This window comes from Aethina tumida, chromosome 1 (assembly GCF_024364675.1).
Source record: "Aethina tumida isolate Nest 87 chromosome 1, icAetTumi1.1, whole genome shotgun sequence".
Classification (NCBI taxonomy): Eukaryota; Metazoa; Arthropoda; class Insecta; order Coleoptera; family Nitidulidae; genus Aethina; species Aethina tumida.
In genome coordinates this window covers 71,835,478-71,852,769 of record NC_065435.1, presented here as the reverse complement: position 1 = coordinate 71,852,769, position 17,292 = coordinate 71,835,478, and the positions used below count along the sequence as shown (strand labels likewise).

Sequence of the window (17,292 nt, the reverse complement as noted above, 5' to 3'; positions counted from 1 at the left end):
TTACTATTAAAATATAAATGTAATTATACAAAATTGGTTAAAAATAAATATATAACATATATATATATATATATATATATATATATATATATATATATATCATTTTAGAATTTTTATATTTTACGAACCTTTTTCGTCATCATACACTCGAAATCTAAAATTATAATCATCAGGTGTACTTCGGATGGAAAGGTTGGTAATAAAATAAACAAGTGTATATCTTATAATATATTACTTATATTCATTGACGAAGAGAGTCTTATTTGATGTGACGTTTTTTATCAAAATGTAATTGGCTAAGATATAGTATTTTTTTGGTTTATTTGATTACTGACGTTGTCGATCTAAAACCAACGCAACTAATCTTTTAAAATTTTAAACGTATATAAATCAAATAAATACATTTCTAAAAATGTTGATTTTAAAAATTTAAATCGAACATTTCCTTATGATCCATAATTTCAAGTTTTTTATTTACTATAATAATTTTCATAAATTACTTTCTTAAGACATCGCCAAATATAATTTATGATAATTCGACAATCCATTTAATGGAAGGAAATTTTTGAGCCATCAATTCAAAAAATATAATTGTTATGAGCGGTGTGAAGAGGAAACGTATCTCGGACTTTCCGTCATCAATCACGGCGCCTTAAAAAAGTCTTTCCGTTACGCTACTGCGAGTCGGCAAACTACAAGAGCCAGACGGCTGGCGCCACGATTATATTCGCCCACTCCCTCCCCAGAGTGTACTTTTACAACTAAACACAAGCCCAACATTCATGTCAAATTCAGTAAAGCATGTGCTGCAGACTGGTTCGGTTCACAACCACGCTCCCTCTATCCACACCACTCAGCTCAACGTGTCTCATCCAGGAGGAATTTAAGGAACTATTGTGTATCAGTGACGATCTTATGTGTTACGGATTATGACTTATGGATTGTATCATATGAAATTTAAAGGTAAATTTTCAAGTATTTTTTCTATTTTTTTTTTTATTTATGTGCTACGGATTATGACTTATTGACTGTATCACATGAAATTGAAATGTAGTTTATCGAGTGATTTTTTTAATTTCTTTAGAGTCTAATGTGTTACGGATTATAACTTATGGACTGTATCACATATTTAAAAGTACTTTTTTCGTTTGATTTTTGTATTTTCTTCTTAGTCTGATTGAAAGTTTGTTATTCCAGAAACGAATATGGCAATTTCGGTAGTGGAAGACATGGGTTTTTGCTCTGGAGAGGACTACCTCGAGAGCGACATCCATTCCCCAACCGACACAAGCGAGGACAGTTTGGAAGTCAAGATTTCGCCCATACAGTCGATGAAAGCTAAACGGAAGAACCAAGACACATTTTCGGGGCCACTCAAGAAACGCATGTGTCTCAAAGTCAAAGCCGAAGAAAGTCACCCGTTCAGGCCGTGGAGTCCCCAAAACAAGTTGCAGACTGGCAACACGAAAGTGATAAAAAGTGACTATAACTCCGTGAACACTTTAGTGCCTTCCGCGCCCAGTTTTTTGTACAACAAAAACGACGGATATTTTAGGCCGCCGTCGCCCATTCGCGACGAGCCGGTCTCGCTTGTGAAAAACCGGGAGAACGTTGTCGTAAGTGATAAGATCGAATGTGATATAAAAACTGAAGTGCCCAGAGTGCCGGTCCATCCGACGAACCTGACCCCGCAGGAGACGGAGGAGGCAATCCAGACGGCGACTGAAAGTTTCCCTGCCCTGCAACAGAACTCTAAGAAAACCGAAAGCAGTCGCAGGGAGCAGAGGAATTACAAGAATATGACGCGGGAGCGGAGGATCGAGGCGAACGCTAGGGAAAGGACAAGAGTACATACGATTAGTGCCGCTTTTGACACTTTGCGAAAAGCCATTCCTTCCTATTCCCACAATCAGAAGCTTTCCAAATTGTCGGTTTTGAGAATTGCATGCAGTTACATCATGACGCTTTCCAGTATGGTCTCCGAGGAGAGCACGGAGGATACGGCCGAATGTGTCGACTTGGTCACAAAAACCATACAGAAGGAGGGCAAATTAAGAAAGAAGAAGGACGATAACGATTAGTTATCGACTGTGCAACCATACATTTTTCCAATTCGATGTCTTTTGAGATTTGTATGAGCGCATTTTATGCTAATAATGGTGCCAAATTAAATGAACAAGACTTAAATTGTTATATTGTTATGTTCCTATTAAAATTAATGTTGCCTTCAGTAAAAATGCAAAATTCCATTTTTTTACTTGATTTCTGCCAAATTGTTTGTACTTATTTATTGTATATAGTTTTTAAATTATTTAATATATTACTGATTAAATATTGTTATTTTTTATATTATTGTTTTATTTCTCTTTTTGTTGTGAATCCTCGTAAATTTCATATATAAAATATTATCATTCCTTACAGAGAAGTGTAAAAATTAATTATGAATTTAATTTATCCGACACTTATAATTGCATTTATAAAAAACATCTTTGAAATTATCAGTAAATTATTTTACATAAATTAGGGGTGTGTCGAAATATTTAAATTTCCATGTAAACATTGAAGGGATATCTATAAATTATTTTTTAAAAAATTACCCAAACTATTTTGAACGTTTGCGCCATCTATGTGAGAGATGCTGAACTCTCTAAAACTAAAGAAATTAACTTGTTTCTTTACATTGGGTTTCTGTAATTTTATGACAAAGATATCTGTGGAATATTAGGAAGTTTTCTAAATAGATACTCTGTAATTATGTAGTTAACTTCTACAATAACAGATGTCGCTTAGTCAATATAAAATTTAAATACTCTTTGTGTTTCATAAAAGTTAAGATTTTTCTAATATATTAATGTTTTCCTTATTTGGCTTCTTCGCTTAAATAATAGTATGTTTCTTTTTTATATAGTAAATGAAAGTACCGTCGTCCAGAGTGAACGGCAATGAATTAAGTAAGATACAGGCTGAGTTTATATTTCATTCAGTTTTTCACGACTCATTACTTTTTGTCATTTCAATAAGTTAACATATGCTTACATCAATATCATATTTTACATTTTTAAGTGATACTTCATTTTATTATAAACTACCCGATTGATATTATTAATTAATTAAATATATTTATATTGTAGAATTTTTTCTATCAGATAATTTTTATACAATCTGAGTCTGGATCGTTTAAAAACCTGAAAATTTGTATATTAACACACTATAGGCGGGTAGCAAAATGATCCAAACTAAGTTGTTGAATTATAACAAAAAATAAGAGATAATTCTTTCAGTTCCGTATGTAAACCAATAGAGTAAAATTATCTCACCCCGCTTTTAAAAGTAAGCACATTCAAAAAGGTAAAAATTACCCGACCAGCTAACAATCAATAGTTCCCGAGACGGGTATTTTTACCCGACCCGCTTATAGTGTGTTAAAATTGTTGTTAGAAAAAAAATTGGCGTGAGTGGATGAAAATCGTCAAGAATTATATAAAATTTGAGCTTTCACCAGCCGTAACTCAACTATTTTTCATCCGATCGAAAAGAAATATAATTTATCTTAGTTTTGCCTGTCATTCACATTGGACGCTTGTTTAAGTAAAATCATAAATTGGGAAAGATATTCTATTGTCTAGTTGAATGTCCTAAGTGATAAACAATATTTTTATTTTGGATTTTAACTTGCGCATTCGCCAAAACTTTACCTGGCAAATTGTGACAATACGTTTTAGAATTAAATAAAATAAAACACCAAATATGATTATTCACGTTTATTTCTGTAAATTTCGCATGATTCACAAAAAAACAAAAATTCTAGTGATAAATAAATATCTTGTTGCTCCGTCGACACGCGTTTACAATAAAAAACGTGGGGCGACGAAAGCGCTAACCTTAACTAAAATATTTACCTATTTAAAATCAATACAAAATATTATTGTTAATTATGAAATATATGACACCTCTAAAAACTACTGGCAGTATGGATGATAATCATGAGATTGCCGCGTGATCTTACAACTAGAATTGGTTTTCATCATACCTCTTAAAGTAACTAGAGTCGTTTTCGCAACTTCTCCTTTAAAATTAAAAGAAAAAACGGCAAAGCCCTTATTCGTAGAATTTGGACTTCAACCGAAGAAAATCATATCACAACGAAACTATCACAAAATAATAGAAATGTTCTTAAAAAAGGGATATTATTTGAGTAGTATAGATCTACAAGTTTACATGTTATAAAATTACCGGCCCCTCATTCACCAAGATATACAAAAAACTCGGGGTTCTATTTATTTCCATTATATTTTCAAGAGTAAATACAAAAATAGGTTATACATAGCCATACAGATTTAGCATATATTTTATTTAATTTGGGTTATACGTCGACCAGTATAAATATATACGTTGAAATTGTTGTTTCAACTAACTTTTTAATGATACATACATCTAGTAAAATATTTATAGAGTAGTTAATTAGTAAATAAAACAAGCGCATGCCACAGTTCGAACGGTTCTACGCGCTAAACTAAATATTAGTTAAGAATGAGATCGGTTATTTTGCGAAAAAATATTCTTAAAACAGAATACAAATAAATCCAATAGTGGCAACCACTATATAAAATTGAGCCTAGTGGGAACAAAAAAATTGTTAAAATTTAAAGAAATCAGTGATGTTTAAAAGTAAGTACATGCGATAAAATCTAGCTACAACCTCCCACAATTGTTCGAATCCCTACCAAATTTTGTTTGTTACTAAATAATACTAAAGTTAGAACCGTGGCCTGTGCAAGAAATAAACCGAACAAGAATAAAGGTCGCAAACCTCCTCAAACTCTAGTTACGAATGAAAACCATGTAACACGAAATATAAATAAATTTGTATTAACCTCTAAATATGAATTACATGCCGAAAGTATAATGAAAAGTGGTCTAACATAAATTAGACCTCTGTATCCAGTGAATGTTAAAATCTGGTTGCACGTTTTTGAGCTTCCCATTCATCATTATTGCAAGACCATTTTTCATTAAAGAACCGTATTTTACAATAAATTCATCATTCATTACCACAGATTATAACACAGTCACATTTCAACTACCACAGATTGCTTTCAAAAGAGCTTTATTATTTTTTTTTTGTTTAACAAGTGTTTAAATACTTACAGAACAGTCGAAAATTCGCTTGGATGATGCCGAATTGAGCACACGAAACTTACTTTTAGAGGTTTTGGTCCTTTCGATTAAAAATAATTATAATGATAATAAAATGCAACGCGGCTGCGCAATGAAAGACACAATTTACAGATTTATGCGCCGCTCGTCAACCTCCGGTTGTAACATTGAACGTTAATCATAATTAATTGTAAAGTCGATGAAGTGTAAAGGAAAATGGGATATGTTAAGCGAGAGGTTGAGAGGGCGAAGCGACACACACCGAATTAATGATGCAAAATCCGTGCGCGCTTTCGACCTTGGTTTTTATTTATTAAATTGAGAAGAAAAATTGTAGTGGATAGGATAGGAGAACCTACAAAGCCGCATATCTTGAAGCTCCACATTTAGAAACATTCATAAAATTGACAACGATCTCTTAAAAATTCCTCACTTACAACGACAAAATTACAATCCCCCCATTTCGGTGGTTGGCCATTGTCCCGATTCACTTTTAATACCTAAAACGCGTTCTTGGACACGTCACGTCACTGATTTAAGTCCAATCGAGGAAACAAAAGTTTACGTTAAGTTCCAGTCTGTGAACGTTTAAATAAGTCTGGTTTTGTTTCGCAGTCATTTTCCGGCGGACGATCGATGATTCAGGTATGTCAGTCCCAGCCGTTTTCTTTGATCATATGTGCTAATTCGATGATAAATTTGCCTTCTTTGTACTTCTGGCTCGATTCGAAGGCGTGCTCCTGAAACAAAAACGGATCAATCAAACGTCGAGGACGACGCTTCTAATAAAACACTTACATATTTCCAACCGAGCGTTGTTTTGCAGCATTCACAATATATATCCGCTACGGCGTGTAGCCCCGTTAGAAGCACCCGCTCTTCCGCAGGCCCACAACCCACGTTCACCCTGAAAACGAAACAGCACCAGTTGTAACAGGGTATTAGGTAACAGATTGAGATTTTCGCCTTTTGACCTATTCGCTTTTTGTTTTTATCTGGGACGATGCTCAAAGACTTTCGGAGCATACAAAATAATCACTTTGAAGTTATCGAACGACGCGACTCCCGCGTTCTAAATTAGAAAAAAGCATCGTCTGAGGTGTAACGGAATCGCGATTATTAACTGTGGGAATTCACAGAAGTTGTTAATCATAAGTAAATCATTAAAGTGAAACATCACAATTATACGAATTAATTGATCGATGCGGCTTCAAAAACGGCGTTCAGATAAAGTAACGTTGCGAAATTAATTGCCGTTCATTAAAGTAAAAGTCATTTTGTACGAAATCGCGTATGCGAATTGTTTACCAGCGTGTTGCCACAACTTTGTTACAGCAATGATTTTAATCTGACCGCAAGTCTAATCATGTGGGATGAATGTGTAACTAATTACCAATAGTTGCAGATAAATCTAATTAATATCGGTTTATAAGGTTTTCCTGTTAGTTTTATCGTTGCGGTTAAATAAATATTTATGTAGAAAGTGCAGGAAAATCAATCTAATTATACAGAGGGATTTTTTTTAAACCTGTAACTTTCAAATATCTCGAGTAATAAGCACTCACTCTGAAAATACACTAATCATTCTGCGGGGAAAATACACTAAAGCTGAAATTAGTCAGCTACCTTTTCCCCTCAAGTGATATAAGTCTTTATTTTTAATTAATAATATAATCACACTCGTTATCAACAATCTTTAGCCATCTAGTGTTTTTAAGTAAAATATCTCCAGATGGCATTTTGGACATAATCCATAATCTAATGCACTTGAAACTTGGAAAGCATACAATGCCGGACATGCTCTTCTACTATTTGGCTGACCATTTCACCCCAAATTGCAAAAAAATGTTTAATTTTCAATTATTTAGAAATGAATAAGTCACAATAACTTAACAAAGACTTTGGAATGCCTTCGAGATATACGATGACCTGACAAAGACGATTAAATAATATCGACTTGCGTATAAACGACATTACTAAATTAGTACCCCTAATAGTAGGGTACTAATTCAGCATAAATGTGGTGGAAGAATTTACAAAATTAAAAGTTTTTTAAAAATTGCGAATAACTGGAAAGATTTTACCTACAAGGATTTACATGCCCATCGTCCTATCATGTTCTAATTAAAGTTGATACTCAAAATTGTGGTTTTCGGTTCCAACCCAATCATTCAGTAGCAGAAATCGAAAAAAATAAGAGTTTTTTATTTAAGACCACAGTTAACCAACCTCTGCTCCACCTGAGGTGTATTTCCCCTGCGTAATTATTTAATTTTGATTATAGGTATTTTTTTGCAGTCCTTATTAGTCTTTATATTTGGAGATTTCAGATTAAAAAACCACCCCGTATATTATTATATATAAGTTCGATCACTAAAACCGTATGCGATCTAATTATAAGATAAACGAAGGAACACAACAAAGGCATATGAAAACAGTTTGTTGACCGCGACGCAACAATAAAATTAATTTGCACGGAAAAAAATCTACTTACACTGAATTGAACAAATAAGCTCGTCCTTGACTTCCCTGGAATGACTGCAAAAGAAAAGAAATAATTAGCCATGTGTTCTACGTGCGCTCACAAAAAGCGTAAAGAGTTACGTAACCACTTTTATATGCAGTTCTATTGATGAAAAACTGGCAATCTAGCTTATTTTGTTGTGTAAAACTCACCGAGTCCGTTCAATTTAAAACCTGCCTGCAAGAATTTTATTGCTTGATTTATCTTCCTTTCTTAGTTATTCAGTTTGTTTCCTTACATGCGCTTTTTTGTCGATTCTTACGGTTTTACTGTTTTTGGTCGTATTAGGATGTTCTCAAGATATAAAATAAAAGTTTTTACATGGACTTCTTCTTGTACTTTCCTCAACAGTTTTAATAAGACATTTCTCATAAAATTAACTACTTTTTTATCTGTTGGACATTCACATACACTTACGTCTTGGTTTCTTTTTCCCATCAATTGACTTTCCTTAAAATTTCTTAATTTTACCAAAATTGCAAACTCTTATATTCTTTTTGATAATTCTCAATATTATTTTTTATAAAAAATGTCTTGTTTTATACATTTTGTTTTAAATTCTTCTTTCATACTTTTATTTTAGATATTATTTATATATCTTTTTGACATCAATTATTTGTTTAATCTTATAGAAATTAATTAGCTTTTTCTTACTTTTATCAAGAATTTATGTATGCTATACTCCAATACCAACTCTATAATTATTTCTTTTCACAACACATTTTCTTAATGTTCTCTATTTAGTTTTTTATATTAGTCAAAAATTTATTTCTGTTTATTTAAATAAAATTTTGTTCAGTTCTTTCATATTTTGTAGTTACAACTTAGTTACAAACACAATAATTTTATTGATAAATTTTTAAATTTGATCTCATTCCAATTTTGAAGTTTTTATGAATTCTCCTGCGTGTATAACTAAAAAAAGATATTACAAATCTATATAAGATTTCCGTTGACTTGAATAAAATTTCGTTCGTTTCATTTATATTTGACAGTTACAATTTTGATAAAAACACTTCAATAATAATTTTATTGATAGATTTATAAATTTGATCACATCCCATTTTTGAATTCTCCTGCGTGTATAATTTAAAAAAGTCAAGATATAACTTTAGACAAAGAGTAAAAGGATGTCAATTATCTATAGAATTTTTATAACACTTTTTGAAATTTTTTATTATTTATAATATATCAACTGTAAAATATATTTCAATTTTATATAAAATAGTTACATTTTACAGTTTACAATTTAGTTACAAAAACCTTAATAATAATTTTAATGAGATTTTTTTTTAATTTGAATAAATAGGATATAGAATTTTTTTGTGTTTGTGTTATGACAAGAAAATCAAGATATTACAACTTTTCAAACCAGTTTTACGATATTTTCAGTTTTAATACCATTTTTCATAGAAGTTGTTAATTTTTTTTTTGTATAATGTATTTTTATAGTCTCAATTTAAATTTGATCAAATTTGTATTTTTGTAATTTAGGAATTACAAATATAGGTGAATTTAACTGCTCGCAGAACTTGTAGAAAGTCAATACATTATATTTATAACTCTTAGGAAAGAGTATAAGGGTGTAAACGTGGGGGTTGCACCGCTAAATTTATGCAAGTGCACGAACCGGGCCAAGGCCATTACTGCATATGATCCGGTTCCGTCCTTTGACCAATTCCAACTATTGATCGATCGCATTTAAGCCAATTTATGTAAATTATCGAAGAAAACGTCCCCGGCGAATTTTCGATATAGGTAAACACAACTGACCCAATTTGCATTTACATGTCGATACACTGAACCATTAGTCAGTCGAGCACGGTCTATTTATACACACATGTGCAACACAAAACGTCGGAACTGGCGTTTTAATTTAAAATTAGACGACCGTTTTTACGGGTCCTAAAATTTGCAAAAACTTATCTCAGGAACAACACCCTTAAATCTGAATGGGTGTCAATTTACTTATTTAATTCAGTCGAGCAAATGACCCCACGGTATTTTTGACGAAAACTCAAGACGCTGATGCAAAACGCGATGTTGTGCAAGATATAGGTCATGTTTCACACTCTAGTCGACTCGGCTTAGGCTTGTTACATAAATAATGTGCATTCATAAACGTGCTGTGCGAACATACATTCACATTCCCGTCAAACAGAATCTCGGATTAGATTAGGATTTACCGGGGGGCTAATCGATTTAAGGGAGCTTGTTTTGCCGGGAACACATTCAAAACAACAACACAAGAGATGGTCGGAGGTAGTAAATGGGGTATTACCAAGTAATTACTTGTTTTACTTGCGAATTAGTTCGACTTGAATTGACATATTAATTATCTTTGAATAATTGATCGTCTGATTTGCAATTTAATCTATTTTGTCATTAGAAATTAGTTTGTTCATCATTCACATTTAGCAGAATAGCTACCGTTAATTTGTTATTACAAAAGTTGTTTGAATGCCAAACGACCGAAAGTGTTAAAAAGCGCGCGCAACAAAAAATGAGCCATTTACCTTTGAAATAAGCTCGTCGTGATTGGCGAGGTGGGCGCGGCAGTGGATGCAGGAGTAAGTGCGATGGCATTGGGGCGGCAGATACGCCTGGAACGTCTTCACCATTGTCCTCCTCGGCTGACCGCCTACCCCGACCTGACCTGCCGCCGTACCTTGCTCCGAAACGCAGCTGCAAACCTCGTACACTCAAAAATCAACCGGAAAAAACATGCCCCAGACAATTGTTACCTGTTCGAATGGTGCCCGTCTAGCGCCTGGTGCAGTTGGGGTGGACGCGACCTGCTGCGCCGCCGGCTGCTCCTCGTCTCCCGCTGACCCTCCTGCTGGTTGTTCCTGCTGCTGCGGTTGCTGGTGTTGTTGCTTGCGGCGACGGCAGGCCATGCGGAGCTGTCACACCTGCAACAACCGAAACAACATCCTCAATTTCCATCCACAACGTCTAGAAAATGCAATGAGGTGTTTCTGTTTTGTTCTTATTGTGATTAACGGTCCCCTAGCTAAATGCGTAAGCCCGAATATCCTTAAAAGTTAATTCTTTTTAATTTGACAACCCTAATTAAATGAAACGACTCAATAATCCCGTCCAATTATCGTGTAATCCGGCCCAGGAAGTATTTCGTCGAGTTTAATCGATAGAGGAAAGAATGTCGAGGCAAAGTAAGTAACAGTAACGCGTATTGCGTTCCCGTGGGCGACGATCAGAGGCGATTTGAATATTGTTGATGGAAAATTGTGCGATATACGGCCGAAGATAATTGACTTCACCTACATGCAATAAAAACTGGCGTGGTCGGTACTTGCTGTACTTAAAATGCAGTCGAATGTGAATTCCAAGCACTATGGTGTAATTGCTACTGAGTTCCAATCTAAAATCAACACAAGAAGAATTGTTATAACAGGTGCGCAACTGACGTTTCCGTAAGTCACATAATTGACATATACGTACAGTCTTGACCAAAGTATGAGGCACTCTATAAATATCTGCCATCTATTGACATTTTATTTATATATTTTGTTTTGTTTATTGAAATAATATTAAAAACGCTTTTAATTCTTTTTATTTATTTTTACTAGTATATGGTGGTACCATCTTTCTTTCTAGGAAGGTTTCTAACGATGTACACTGATCAATTTTTATTACATCCCATTCTCAATTGAATTGAGATCTGGTGAGATGGATAGGCCATTCTACAAACTTAATTTGATCTCCTTAAACCATAAATTCTACGGTTGATACGTGTTTTGTCATAAATTTTTTTAGAGGGTAAATTATTTTATTAGTAATGTATGTATACTTCTGTTCTTCATCCGTCCTTCGCAAATGTATAATTGTCCTACTTTATTAAATAAAATAATTATTATGAAACCTAATAGAATAACCTTTCTTTCTTCATGCTTCACTGTGGAGATAACACAATCTGGAAGATGGGTGTATAAACACGTGATGTACATGATGTTTTTTCTAAAATATTTTATGTGAATTACATAAAAGTTTATTTATGGTCATTATTTTTTAAAACTTTATATAAACGTAAAATAAAGTTTTCTTGAAAAATAGACCAGACCTTAAATACATTCTAAATGAGACTTTTAAAAGCCATGATTTCTTTCGTAACTTGCGTATTTTAAACTAGCTTTTTCGACTAATCTAAACAGTTAGGAGGAAAAAACTTTTTCTATGATTTCACAATAAATCGCAAGTTGAAATTCGGTAATTAGTGACCGAAATAGATATAATCGTAACAATATAATAATTTTCCAGATCTCCGTTTGTTGCTGCTATACTGAGCCTGTATGATTACCATTACGTTTAAAAAAATCGTTATTAACTTATGGGAAAACTCATAGAGTGTCTCATACATTTGAGCACGACTGAATGTGTGTGTTGTTATGTAAGTTGGGTACTTTGTACAGTAACCTGTGATATTAACTTCGTTTTCTCTCATTTCGACCATGAGTTTCGTGTTATATTTGCGAGAAATACTGCTTCACTAATAATATAAAAAAATACATCTGAAGCACGTTCCGGAAGATTAAAAATATTTAAGCAAGCCTTACTGGATGATCATGCTAGCCAAACTTAATTCGCCAATATATTTCTTAGCAACGTATCCTTCAAAAGTCGGTGGAACCGAGAGAGTCACTCGTCACAACGACAAAGTTGCGTGTCATCTGTCCCAGTCCATCGTCTAGGACGCCATTAAAACAGTGAAATGTGAAGTAGCACCCTTTTATTCGCCAGACCTGATTCCATCTGAATATAATTTATTCTGGTTACACTTGGTCAATCATTTCGAGTCGAAAAATGAGTAGTTGAATGGTTTCCCTTGAAAAACACTTGATTCTATCGTATCAGTATTCGTAAAGTGTCCCAGAAATGGAGAAAATGTGTATCTAACGAGGAACGACACGAAAATTTTTAACATTTTTTTTTCCAATGAACATGACCTACAATTTTTGAGAACATATTTCATTTCAAATATTTATTATCATTTGTTTTACTTGTATAAGTAGACGGCGGCTATTAAGATCTACCAGTATTATATGTATGCCTAATAAACTGTATTTCATGAATTTATGATCACCTCAGATAAAACAACAGAAAGAATATTGGAAGACCTGACTGATAAAAATAATAACGAAATAATAATAATAATAATAGAACATTAATCACAAAGAAAAGAGATTGACATGATATTCCATAAATAATAGAGTGGTACTACAAAAAAAAAAAAAAAAAAAAAAAAAGAAACAAGCGTTGAATATGGTAAATAGACAAAGCGTGCATGATTATGTCAACTAATGAATTTGAGTGTCCTGATGGCTATTAGATGACGACTTAGACTTAGAATTTTAAATTAATTTGCTTCATTTGTACGTTTCCCGTTCTCAACTACTAAATATTGTTTGAATATTTAATTATGTTAAAACCTCAGGGCTTGTTGTTATAATATAAATTTTCATTTCATTTTAAATCTTCCTAAGTTAGGTCTTATTACCCAACGGTATTAAAAATACAATAGTCAAATATGAATTCGAATTGAATTCAAGGCCTAACTAACAAAGGATAGAGTAGAAAAAAACGAGATCAATAATTTTAACTTAATTAGTACGTTCGCGTTATTTTTAGTGCTCCTGCGATTTTAGGATTCAACCAGCACTAAATTTTTTATTTCTCCATAGGTAAAAAAAGCCAAACAAAAAAGCATCCCCGACAGAAAAATAAATTCGGATCGAACCTCGTTAGTCGTACAATGCTTTCCTGTTTCCCCGGGAATTATTTGCCTCCGGCATAATTTTCCGTGACTTCAAACAATTAAATTAAGTTTGCTCTCTATAAAATAATAAAAAAAAACGTCCGTTTTACATTCGTTTTAAACTATGAAATATTTCGATCGAAGTTTTAAAAGCTTTTTTCCATCGTTATTTCATCTGGATAAACAACTGAACGTTATGTTTACGTGCCCCACAGCCATCAGGAAGGTTACACTGTGTATATTCTCAATAATTTTTTATAACGTCATATCTTATCACCCAGTATTAAGAAAACGCGGAAGTGGCGGTCATGATAATAAAATTGTACGTATATTCTGTTTGAAATTTAATTAGTTGGAATAGTTTATGTTTTCCAGTTATTTCACGTGCCCGAATTCGCCTCCTTGGCAAGGATGCTCAGACATCTGCTTCTAATTATAATATGGGGGGATTGAAAATGTTTCGCAGTGACAGCAAATTTAAATTAAATTCGTAGTATTTCCCTCTTGTCCGCATTCTATTTACATTGTTGCTTGTCACAAGACATTCAACCCTCTCAGTTTCCAATAATAACCAATTGATCAACGTGTACTATTAATGCATCAATAATTTTCACAAAGTTAATTTTGGATATTGACGATCTGTATTAAACCGATTGGGTGTGTTTGACGGACTTATGCGAATATAAATTAAACATGAACGTAATTAATTTTATGTTAATTGCGGATGAAGCGGTTTTATTTGTATTCGCACTGTATTTTTACCAATTTTATTGGCAGATAATATGAAATAATTAATAAAATTCTACCTACCATTTACACACATTACCACATGAAGCTATCGCCAAAACAACCTGCAATATTTGAATTTCATTATTTCAAACTAAAGAGAAGAGAAAAGTTGTGACAGTGGGGGAAAGAGCTAAAAGGGTTTTAATAAAGCAGGTTCGATAGCCTAAAGGAAAGCGCGAAAACAAAAAATGATGATGGAATGGTATGATAATTTGAAAATGTTTTAAAAGTTTGGATGACAGCGTTTGGCGTATCGTGTACAAGATTACTTCGGATCTATTGAAAACTGTTGAATACTAGACGTAATTTTAAATTCTTATTATTGGCAATTTCCGTTAAATTTTTTTTGTAGGAGGCAATTAAAACAATTAGCACAATATTAAACGACTAATAGATATTTATACATCAAGGCTGCGAAACGGAAGGTAATATTTCGTACTATTTTTCAATTTCTAAAATGACACTCGAATATATTCACATACTCATGTTGCGTTTGAGGTTTTGCTCCGCGTTTGAGGACGGAATTAAATTAAGTCGTTTGTTTGGTTTAACTTGCACTGTTTTAGATGGGATTTCATGAATGCGGTTTTACTAGACCTTTACAAATGTGATGCAAAGCACTGGAAATAAAGATGTAAAGTACGATACCAGAACTAGAAATTCAACTGTTTATAGTGTGTGATGTTTATATTATTTGCAACTTCCACAATTGTAAAATAAACCAGAAAATCACACTGTGTCAATATTGTTTGAATTAATTTCATCAAATAAGCAAATTTCTTACAAAGTAGAAAATAATTTTGATGTAAAGTTCGAAACTATAACTAGATTTTCAACTGTCTATAGTTTGATGAACTATTTATTTTATTTGTGTAATCTTAAAAAATATATTGTATAAGCAAATATTTATGCCAAAATAGAAATGATGTCAATTAGAACTAGAAATTCGACTGTTTGGTGTGATTAGTTGTTTATTTTATTTGTAGTTTCGTCAATATTAAAATAAGATAATTTATTTATTTATTATTGGAGTTCCTTTTAAAAATATATTAAATAACCAAATATTTACGCCAGAACAAAAATTTTGATGTAAAGTACGAAACTAGAACTAGAAATTCGACTGTTCAGTGTGGTGATACGTTTATTTTTTTATTTGCAGATTACATAATCTTAAATAAACTAGACAATCAGAATGTGTAAATATTGCTAGATTTATTTTTTAAAAATAGATTAAATAAGCAAATATTTATGCCAAAATAGAAATAAATTTTTATGTAAAGTACGAAACCAGAACCAAAAACTCGTAGTCTGTAGTGTGATGAACTGTTTATGTTATTTGCAGTTTCCATAATCGTAGAGTAAACCAGACAATTACATTGTGTAAATATTATTTTAATTATTTTCATCAAATAAGGAAATATTTATACCAAAATAGAAAATAATTTTGATGTAAAATTCGAAATCAGAACTAGAACCTCAACTCTTTATAGTTTAAATTATTTGCAGTTTCCAAGATTGTAAATAAACAATCACTTTGTGTAAATACTAATTGAATTATTTTTAAAAATATATTAAATAAGTTAATATTTATGACAAAATAGGAATTAATTTTTATGTAAACTAGAAACTCAACTTTCTATAATATGATGAACTGTTTACGTTGTATGCAGTTTCCACAATCGTTAAATAAATTAGACAGACTGTATAAACATTGTTCGAATTTCTTCTTCAAGTATATTAAATTAGCAAATGCCAAAATAAAAAATAATTTTGATGTAAAGTACAAAACAAGAACGAAAAGTATAGTGTGATGAACCGTTTATGTTATTTGCAGTTTCCACAATCGTTAAATAAACTGAACAGTCTGATTCTGTAAATATTGTAGGAGTTCTTCTTGAAAAATACATGGAACAAGCAAATATTTATGTCAAAATAGAAGTTAATCTTAATGTAAAGTACAAAACCAGAACTAGAAACTCGACTGTTTATGTTATTTACAGTTTCCACAAAAATCTATTAAATAAGCCAATATTTATATCAAAATAGAAATTAATTTTGCATCAATCTAAAAGTGAAATGGAGAACTTATAGAGCACGCTAATTTAAGTGAAAACTCGACAAGCCGTTAAATTATTTCCGATGCATTTCGTTGATGATTAATTACGAAGACAAACATTAATTTTCTTTGCGCAGTATTAAAATTAATTTCGCATTTTATTTAACCAGGATAATTTTCTAACTTGACTCACCAAATAAACGAGACGCTTTTCACAACACTCACTGACTGAATATGAATTAATAATCTGCATAATTACTGTAGATAAGATTGTAGTCACCACTGAATTTTTAAGCATATTTAATAAATGTGCAAAGAAAAGAGTTGAACAAAAATATATTTATATATTCTCGGTACAAACATGTTTATTTTCATCCAAAACTAAAAACGAGATGCGTTTATAAACGATTGGCGTGTGCTAAAAAAATAAACCAGTCAATCAATAGGGATTCCGAACAATAGGCCTAATTTGGCACCAGACCAGAGCATTGCGATTCGAGGATGCTCGAGTAAACAAAATCTCCATAACAACGGATGCGATTTGAATACTAAAACGGTTTATTAAGAATTGCAATTGAATCCAATTAGGTGATAAAATTAGAAAAAAATGATACAACCTCCACTTACCGTCGTCAATCCTTGCGAAGGATTCGATGGTTGGACAGAGACAAAGGAAGAATGGTACGCACGCACGATGCGTATCACAATCGAAACGACGGGCAGAAAAACGGGTCCGGTTCAAGGAAAACGCACACAGGTTCAACAACACAACCGCACACCGTCGACAACAACTGATTTGTGTTTATTTTTAGTTGAAAGTAAACTCGACAAGGTCGCGTCGACCTAATAATAAAAGCGATCCAAGAAATTTGATATTAAAATTGTTCGGTTGCATTTCCGCGCTGCGTCTGTTCACGCGTCCAGATGAGGCGTCGGTATTGATAAGTTTTGATTAAACTACGTTTTTAATCGCTAGACTAGTCCTATTTATTT

General features: G+C 32.5%; 2 protein-coding genes across 6 annotated transcripts in view; one reads left to right on the top strand and one right to left on the bottom strand.

The window, feature by feature from the left end:
• Positions 1-631: 631 nt before the first annotated feature.
• On the top strand, positions 632-2,347 carry LOC109598046 (transcription factor atoh8). The gene is made up of 2 exons (XM_020013856.2): positions 632-963; positions 1,198-2,347. The coding sequence occupies exons 1-2, from the start codon at positions 930-932 to the stop codon at positions 2,079-2,081; spliced, it is 918 nt and encodes a 305-aa protein (XP_019869415.1). The 5' UTR covers positions 632-929; the 3' UTR covers positions 2,082-2,347.
• A 1,399-nt stretch (positions 2,348-3,746) lies between these two features.
• The window catches only part of LOC109598058 (protein yippee-like 2), a 36,565-nt gene continuing 23,019 nt past the window's right edge, over positions 3,747-17,292 (bottom strand). For 2 of the 5 annotated variants that reach the window (XM_049961543.1, XM_049961547.1), the window contains 5 exons: positions 10,426-10,593; positions 10,198-10,366; positions 7,652-7,695; positions 5,956-6,064; positions 3,747-5,897 (listed from right to left, as the gene is read on the bottom strand). In XM_049961543.1, the coding sequence (XP_049817500.1) occupies positions 5,808-5,897; positions 5,956-6,064; positions 7,652-7,695; positions 10,198-10,302 (348 nt within the window). In that variant the 5' untranslated portion in view covers positions 10,303-10,366; positions 10,426-10,593 and the 3' untranslated portion in view covers positions 3,747-5,807. Of the gene's footprint in view, positions 5,898-5,955; positions 6,065-7,651; positions 7,696-10,197; positions 10,367-10,425; positions 10,594-10,966; positions 11,065-14,264; positions 14,306-16,926; positions 17,071-17,292 lie in introns of those variants that run through there. The other 3 variants (XM_020013866.2, XM_049961553.1, XM_020013867.2) reach the window with 3 other exon arrangements.

What these genes read in the sequence shown, in the direction of transcription:
- LOC109598046 (XM_020013856.2), top strand. Translation starts at nt 930, where the DNA reads ATGACTTATGGATTGTATCATATGAAATTTAAAG. An exon ending in GTATCATATGAAATTTAAAG is followed by an intron (nt 964 to 1,197) that starts GTAAATTTTCAA and finishes TTGTTATTCCAG; the next exon opens with AAACGAATATGGCAATTTCG.